The sequence below is a fragment of the Elephantulus edwardii genome, unplaced genomic scaffold, assembly GCF_000299155.1.
Source record: "Elephantulus edwardii isolate Elephantulus edwardi_28Jun2011 unplaced genomic scaffold, EleEdw1.0 scaffold00556, whole genome shotgun sequence".
Classification (NCBI taxonomy): Eukaryota; Metazoa; Chordata; class Mammalia; order Macroscelidea; family Macroscelididae; genus Elephantulus; species Elephantulus edwardii.
The window spans coordinates 26,460-35,698 of NW_006400306.1; the positions used below are offsets into that span (position 1 = coordinate 26,460).

The window sequence follows — 9,239 nt, forward strand, 5'->3', positions numbered from 1 at the left end:
TGCGCTTCTCTCCCCACCCAGCCCTCTCCCCCCACTCCTCTCTTTCAAAAGTAAAAGAAAGATTCCCTCCCTGGTACACAATCCCCCCGCACCCCTCCCACTGCCCCAAGTACATTCCACTATGCAACCTTAATTGTGGACTCTTCACATTGTGTTTTATACAATCATTCCTACTCATTTGTTTTATAAAATTTAACTATGCCCGCCACTACCTTGTCTTGCCAGATCCTGCCGGATCTTTCCCATTTTCTTCACCCTTCTCACCACCACCCACCAAATTGTGCAACCCTATGGTTTCCCTCCTGCCTATCCTCACCCCTTTGCTCTTAACTGCCCCCCTTGGATCCTCATACACACTTTACTAGCCATCTATTTCTACAACAATGGTCTTATGCAGTATTTGTCCTTATGAGACAGAGTTCACTCAGCATAATGCTCTCCAAGTCTATCCCAAGTTATGTAGTCATTTTCGAAATCATGTGAAAGTACCACAATTTCTCAATCCATTTGACTGTGGGCATTTGGGCTATTTCTTGTAATAATGAATAATACTGCTGTGAACAATGATGTGCAAATTTCCATATATGTCTCAGTTCTAATATCCTTGGGGTATATTCCTAGCAGTGGAATAGCTGGGACGTATGGAATTTCTGTGTTCAGCTATTTGGGAAAACACCAAACCACCTTCCTGAATGGTTGTATCACTTTTCTATCCTACTAACTCCTCATCATCTCCAACATTTATTGCTTTAGTGACAATTTCCACACATTGTGGGATCACATTTTTTGGGAATGGGAATAAATCTGGATCTCTTCCAGTCAGTTGGCCAAGTAGCTGTCCTCCAGATTTCTTGACACAACCTAGTGAGCACATCCAAGGCTGCATTTGTTAATTGAAATATGTCAGTTGATATTTCACCAATTTCTAGAGCCTTATTTTTTGCCAATTCCTTCAGACCAGCTTGAAACATTGGTTCTTTTTTGGATCCTTTATTACTATTGGTTCTCGATCATATGCTACTTCCTGAAATGGTTCTGTGTCAGCCAATTCTTCTTGGTACAGTGACTCTGTCTATTGCTTCCATCTTCTTTTGATGCTTCCTGGATTGTTCAATATTTTGCCAATACCATTTTTAACCATTGCACATCGAGGCTTGAATTTGTTCTTCAGTTTTTTAAGTTTGATCAATGCTGAGCAAATTCTTTCCTGTTGATTTTCTGACCCTGGCTCTTTGCACATTTTGTTATAAGACTTTGCTTTGTCTTCACAAGCTGCTCTGTGAAAGCTATGAGTCAGTTCTAACTCAATGGTACGTAACAAAACAAAAACAATGATCGTGAGAAATTCTTTATCGGTCTGTTGGCCTGAGTGTCTTCTTTGGTAAAATGCCTTTTCTTGTCCTCTTCCCATTTTGTATCTGGGTTGTTTCTATTTTTCTTCTTCAGTTGTTGAAACATTTACAAATTTTACAAATTAGCCCTTGTTGTTTCCAAATATTTTTTCCAGTGTGTAGGTTCTCTTTAGTCTTTCGGAAATATCTTTTTTTTTTTACCTTTTGGAAATACCTTTTGATGCATGTAAAATTTTCATTTTTAGAATCACTGGCCATGGAGGCTGCTGTGCTGTGGCTCCGCTCTAGAAGTCCGGTTTCTCCTGTCTTGATGGGGGTCACGTAAAGAAAGTCCTGGTTTGTGTTTGGTCTCTGTTTGGCTTGGGTTGTGGATAATGCAATCAATATTGAAAGCTAAGTTCTTTGATGATGTTTGGTTTGTGTCAATGGTTTTTCCCTCCACAAGCAGCTTTGGCCCTAGACGACAAGGACCCAATGGTGGAGCATAGTCAACAGCATTTACTGGGTGTGTCTTTAAAATTCTGGAGGGCCCTCGGGCTGCAGGCCCTTGGGACAATTTTATTAAGATGAGAATGAATGGACCACTCCTCCCGGCGGAAGGTTGGGAGCTGTACGGTGGTGATTGAGCGAGCCTGGCGGGCGGGCGCCGAGCTCTGGCCCAGCCTCCACGTGCCCCCCAGGCTCTGCACTCCTAATGCTTTGCGGGTGTTGAGCCCTTCGTGGCCGGGACAGTGGTCAAATATTTCCTGGGCCAGAGCGTGCTCCGGAGTTCCTGGGACCAAGTGTTTGCCGCCTTCTGGCAGCGGTACCCGAATCCCTATAGCAAACATGTCTTGACAGAAGACACAGTACACCAGGAGGTTACCCCTGACCAGAAACTCCTGTCCCGGAGACTCCTGACCAAGACCAACAGCGTGCCCACTGGGCTGAGCGACTGTTTCCTGCCAATGTTGCTCACTCGGTGTCCATCCTGGAGGACTCTATTGTGGACACACAGAATCAGACCATGACCACCTTCACCTGGAACATCAACTATGCCCGGCTGATGGTGGTGGAGGAACGCTGTGTTTACTGTGTGAACTCTGATAACAGTGGTTGGACCAAAATCCACCGAGAAGCCTGGATCTCCTCTAGCTTGTTCGGTGTCTCCAGAACTGTCCAGGAATTTGGTCTGGCTTGATTTAAAAGCAATGTGACCAAGACTAAAGGGTTTTGAGTACATCTTGGCCATGCTACAAGGTGAAGCCCCTTCTAAGACACTTGTTGAAACTGCCAAGGAAGCCAAGGAAAAGGCAAAAGAGACAGCACTGGCAGCTACAGAGAAGGCTGAGGACCTAGCCAGCAAGGCGGCTACACAGAAAGAGCTGCAGCAGCATCAACAATGAGTGGAGCCATCACTGACCCTACACAGCCCTTCTACCACCACCATCACCACAGAGCAGACAACCCAACTCCAACGCCCAGCACCAGTGTGCTTGCTTATTAAAAATCAACATCCCGCCCTATCTAATGTCTAAGAGGTAGGCTGGGGCGAGGGACAAGGGTCTTGTTTGGCATCTACAGAACAGCAAGCATGTCATCCAGGGTCTGTGATGACTCTGAATTTTCCACCCACTTGGCAGCTGAGGCACAGAGAGGTACAGACGCGCCCAGGTCAGTGTGCAAGTGAAGTGGGAAATGCTAGACTGTAAGCTCTGTGAGGGCAGGGATCTGTTTGCTCTCTGATGTGTCCCAAGTATTTGGAATAATATCTAGTATGTAATCAGCACTCAATAAATAACTGTTGACTTTAAAAAAAAGATGAGAATGAACATTCTTTAAATGGTACAGCAAGTGTGTTTGTCTGTTTGCTGTACTGAATAACTTGGAGTTGCCAATCACCATGCCACAGCTGTGTCAAATGATGGTTACCCATTATGGACACTGTTTGGAGGAGCTCTCAGATTGGTTCAAATTTGGAAGAAGGAGTGGCATCCACTTCCTATGCCAGATGCCTCTGGAAACTCTATAAACTCCATAAACAAAGAAATGACGTTAATTATAGAACAGAGTTCATGTCTTTTGTTCCTAGGGTCGGTATGTATTCAGCTTGACGGTTAACCACTGCTAAGCGATACTAGTGTTGCTATATTTTGGAGGAACAGTCTTCCACTTTGTACATCACTGCTTGTCAATTTGCTGTACTGAGGTAACCTGGGTTTGCTGTGATGCTGAACCTGTGCCATTGGGGCGTCAAATACCATAACGGTTTACCAGTGTCGACAGTGTCTGGTGGAGCTCCCGGTTGCTTTTCTTTAGTTGCTTCAGCTTAAGAAATGCTGGGTGAGTTCAGCCCTTTTGATTTTCAGACTCCAGCTCCTTGCACATTTCATTACAGTACTTTGCCTTGTCTTCCCAAGTTACCCTTTGAAATCTTCTATTCAGCTCTTTAACTTCTTGATTTCTTCCCTTTGCTTTGGTTTCTTGGTGCTCTACTGCAATATTCAGAGTCTCTTCTGACATCCATTTTGGTCTTTTTTTCTTCCTCCGTCTTTGTAATGACCTTTTTGCATTCTTCATGGATGATATTGATATCTTCTCACAGCTCATCTGGTCTTCGTTCATTTGTATCCAAGGCATCAATTCTGTTCCTGAGTAGGTTTTTACATTCAGGGAGGATAGCCTCAAGATGAAATTTTTATCCCTCTGGATATGATTTGATCTTCTTTAACTTTTATTTGAACTTGTGTAGGAGTAGTTGATGGTCTGTTCCACAATCAGCACCTGGCCTAGTTTTCACTGCTGGTATTCAACTTCTCCAATGATTCCTTCCACAGATGTAATTGATTTAATTCTGTGTGTACCATCCGATGAAATCCATAGGTATAGCCTGTGTTTATGTTTCTTATGAAAGGTATTAGCAATGAATTAGCTTGATTGTGCAGAATTCTAACAATCTATCCCCAGCCTCCTTTTTGTTACCAAGTCCATGTTTTCTGACTACTGATCCTTCTTCCTGATTCCCAACTTTCACATTCCAGTCACCCATTATTATTAATGCATCCTGGTTGCATCTTCGATTAATTTCTGACTGCTGAAATTGGTAGAAATAATCTATTTCCTCCTCTTTGGGTCTGGTTTTGGGTGCATAAATTTGAATTATAGTGGTATTAACAGGTCTTCCTTTTATGAATGTCGATATTATCCTGTCACTCACAATATTGTATTTCAAGATGGATCTGCCATCTCTCAGTAACCTCAGTGAACTGGAACCAGATTCTTTCCAGAATCTCCTTGTTAAGACCTAGGCTGCTGACACCTTGAGGTCAGCTTGTTGAGACTCTGAGCAATGAAAGCAACTGAGCCCACCTGGACTGGTGACCTACAGAATTGGGAGAGAATTAGTTTGTGGCCAGGGGACCCTTTTCAACAGCACGTTCGGGGGATGCCTTCTTTTCAGAACTGTGATACCAGCATCTGGCCATTGTCCTAGGGCTTTTATCAACTCTAATGTCTGGAAATAAAAAGGTTAACAGAAGCTGTCCTTGGTCAGTTTGAATTTCTTTGCTTTTTTTTTTAGAAAAAGGTCTATTAAGGCCTTAAGACAGAGACATAGCTAGTGAATAGTAGGTAGGCCTTGTAACAGTTAAAATGAAAAAGAAAAGGGACAAGGGGGCGAAGAATCCCTGGAAAGACAAGGTTGAACCCTAAACTTACAGCATGCTGTCAGCAGAAAAGGAGAGAAAGGGCTGAATTTACTTTTTTTTTTATGCTGCCCCAGCAGACTTCCTGCAGAGAGCAAAAGGGCTGTATCCACTCTTTGCCATTGGGTTCCTCACAGCCACGACTGAATGCGAACAAGACAAGTAGCCTCCTTCTAAATGGGGTTAGTGGCATAATTTGACCATATCCTGAACGTTTCCACCTTATCCAGGTCCCATATTTTAAGGAAGAAGCATTCCTTCTGCTTGGAATGCTTCCTCAAATCACTTTCTTTCCTATATGCTAGATTTCTATGTGCCCTCCAGCCCCAGTTCCAGAGCTGTCAGCTCTCGGCTTCCCACTGCCCCAGATGGAATCCACATTTCCTTTTCTGGGCTTCCATTGGGTCTAGATAGAACACTTTCACACCACACATCATGTTGTGTTAGAATTGTATGATTTTAAGTGGATCCATTCATACTAGAAAGCATGAAATGGATTTTAACGTTTATGTGCTCCTTTATTCTCTAGAACATTATGCTTGCTACAAGCAATTTTCTTATACATGATTATTAAACTAATGTCTTACTAATTTAAAATTCAGATAAGTAGTTACACTGCCAACCCAAAGACAGGCAGTTCAAATGCACTAGCTACCCCTTGGAAGAAAGATGAGCAATCTCCTCTCATGTGATTTACAGCCTCTGAAAACCCACCAGAGGGTCAGCTATGAATCACTTCTGACTCAATGGCACACAACAACAATAAATATACATCATAGGGTTGCTATGACCCCTAGTTGACTTGACAGCACCTAAAAACCGCAACAACATTGCTTTCTTGGGGGGGGAGTGGTTTTGTTTTTGTTGTTTTGTGTGTTTTTTTTTTTTTGTTAGGTGCGATCAAGTCAGAACGGACTTATAGCCGACCTTCCAGCATGTTTTTCAGATACACTAAATCACGTGGGAGGAGACTGCCCATCTTTCTCCTGTGGAGCAGATGGTGGATTTGAAACACGTGCCTCAGGTTTGGCAGCAGCTCTATTCCTTGTCACTAGCTCCACAAGCAACACTCTTGGTACCAGCAGCCAAGAAATAATAATAAAAAAATTACATTGGGAAAATCTGCTGTTAGGGACCTTGCCAGAGTACTGAAGAGCAACCATGTCAGGCTGGAGACTAAGGTGCACTCGATCCAGGCCATGGGCTTCCGTCAGAAAGCTAGACAATGACTAGCTGTGGTCCTAGAGTAGAATACTGAATATTCCATGGACTACTAGAACAAACAGGTTCATCTTGGAGAGGGTGAAATCAGGCTGCTCCTTGGAGGCAAGGATTCTGAAGCTCTGTCTCACATATTTTGGGCATGTTTCAAGGAGTGGTCAGTCCTTGTAGAGGGACATCATGCATGGGAGGATAGAGGGAGGGCGCAAGAGAAGAAGACTGTGTATGGGATGGATTGACTCAGTAACTGGGTAATGGGAGTAGGTGTGTCAGAGACAAGGTTGGCTCAGGATAGAGCAGGGTTCAGAGCTGAGTACATCGGGTCGCTGTGAGTTGTAAGTGACTCAACAGTACATAACAAGTTGTTTAGAAAAATCCTTTTGCCTCATGTAATGCTTAGTTTCTACTCATTTTCTGCTTATAATAATCTCTCTTTTAATGTGTGGGTTTCCCAATTTTGTGAAACAGTGGTAACTCTGAATGTATTAAGTTGTTAACATAAACCCTTTTGCTGAGAGTATTATAAGTGATAGTTTTCTATTACCTTGTTGATGGCAACAACTTCCCTTTAATTTATGGCTTTCTCAATCTGCTTCTTGCTGAATGTGGACTGAAAAATTGGGGGGTGGTGAGAAAAAACCCCTCCCCCTCCTTTAAAATGCAGTAAGATTTTGTAGAAACTTGGAGAGGTGAAATGGCACTACATTGTGATGGATCAACTGGCAGGCACGGCGTTAACTTATCTTTGAATTGGAAATTTCAGCCAACAAGGGATATACACAAATTAGGGTAATAATAACACTTGTAGTTGTTGAAGGATTGTAGTTGTTGTATGATTCTGAGGTGGAGAAACTAACAAGCTTTTCTGAGTTTAAGATTTCTTATAAGGTTAGAAAAATACTGTATGACTTAGTCTTATCTTGTTTTGATGATGATTCCTGTAAGGTGGCAAGGCTACACTTGAATTTCTGTACTTTTTAGAGGGAGGTAAGATCTTTTTGACTTTCAGTGAGCAAAGGAGGCTGGTTCCAGGACTCTGTTCTTTTAAGGCTACCTTGGCAAGTATCACATAGTAGAGCTTTCGGTAGTGGAATTGAGCTAACATCAAGCCAGAGTCATACTTAGTTTAGCGAAAGTTTGTCCAACCCTCAAGTCCACCTCTTACAATCTGGCATGCCCCCTTTTCTGCAAGGGCCATGCAGGCTCTGAGCAGAGGTACTGTGGATAAATTGACTGGACAGGCAAATTCACTGAGGGGGGAGGCACAGGCCACAGCACAAATGTAGGGAAGCACAGCGAAATAGCTTTACTTTTAGAGGAAGATGGACACTTAGCAAAAATTTTACTAGTTACAGGGAAAGAAGGAACAACTAGGGGGTACAGTGGACTGGCTATAAGATTATTTTTCATGTGACCGAACAAATCGGTAATGTTCTCGTGTTAGCCTGGTGTACAGGTCTACAGACGTTTGGTTTGACAGCCTTAATCTATTTTGTAGCCATTTGATCTACAGCCTTCTGAGTTCAGCACCTCCTAGCCACAAGTTCTTTCTGCTCTGGCTCAGGGTCTGTTGTACATTCAATCATTATATTTATGGCCCTGTTTCCTTCACCAAGTCCATACTTTATGACTACTATTTCTTTTTCATTGTTTCCAACTTTTGCATTTTAGTTACCAATTATCATGAATGCATCTTGATTGAATGGTTGGCCAATTTTGGATTGCAAAATTTGTTAAAACCTTCAATTTCATCCTCTTTGGCCTTAGCTGTTGAGTGGATATTTCAATAATAGTCATATTAATGGTCTTCTTTATATGCATATAGATAATATCCTATCATACACAACATTATATTTTAGAATAGAACTTGAAATTGTCTTTTTTTTTTAGGAGGGCCACAGAGGACATTTATTGAGAGCAGGTTTTGTGGTGTAAGAGGGAGCTGAGCCTTTGACTGGTGCTAACTGGTGTCATGGCTGGTGCTGGTACTGGTGCTGCCATTAGCTGGTGGGCCAGATAGCAACAACCACAGTAGCCATGAGCAGCAATAAAATGACCATTATCATGCCACACGACATAGACTTTCTGTCCACCATGCTCACCTGCCAGGTTTCAGTGCAAAGTTTCTCATCCGTATTCTCCACCGGGTTGGCAAGGTCATCAATGATCTCATTTTATTAATCTAATTCATTCTCAATTTCCTGTTCATTTGTTTTTGGCAGCTTATGATGGAGGAAAGGGCTTCAAGGCCGGCATCCTGCTCTTGGATAATTCTCTGCTGCTGTTGCCGAATCTCATCAAAACCTAAGCCTCTCCTCTCCTCAGGCTCCTCGAGGAGCCAAGGTTTGGGCACTCCTCGCCGAGGCCCTCCAGTCTTCAGGCTGGACCTTGATTGTACTTTCACCATTTCCTTTATACTGATTTCGTTGCTGAATTTTCTCAGCAATCTGTTGGGCGATTTGACAAGTAGAGTCATATGCGGAGGACCAGGGGTCCGGGGCCATTCTGCAGTCTTTGCCTGCTGCCAAAATTCTTTTGAATTCTGACTGTAACCCCATTCTTTTTCTGTTTGAAGTTCTGGGGATTATAGCCCAGATGCCCATCCTTTGACATCATCAAAAGGGAAGAGGTGCATTCCACAGGCCAGCTCACATCTTGGTGTCTCAGGTACCTTTACACCAGCAAAAACTCTGATCTGATTCATCCCGCCAAACCCAGCTTCTACAGGACTCGCTCATGCACTGTCCCAGGTCAGACATCGTGACTCAACCCACCATAGTAGTGCAAAGATTACCCATCAGGCCACTCCCTCCAGTATCTTTCCTTTTTCTTTCTAATTCTTTATGGCCCATAGAGGGATAATTTTACCTCCTCGTTGCCTATTTGGATACCTTTTATTCTCTTCTCTTGTCTTATTGCTATTGCTAAGACTTCCAAAACAATATTGAATAAAAGAGGTGATAGTGGGCATCCTTGCCTAGTT

At 43.0% G+C, this 9,239-nt stretch overlaps 1 protein-coding gene across 1 annotated transcript in view; it reads right to left on the reverse strand.

The window, feature by feature from the left end:
• LOC102848538 overlaps positions 1–9,239 on the reverse strand; it is a 49,400-nt gene that overhangs the window by 23,033 nt on the left and 17,128 nt on the right. The window contains exon 2 of the mRNA XM_006903297.1: positions 1,967–2,184. Coding sequence (XP_006903359.1) covers positions 1,967–2,184 — 218 coding nt within the window. The remainder of the gene's footprint in view (positions 1–1,966; positions 2,185–9,239) is intronic.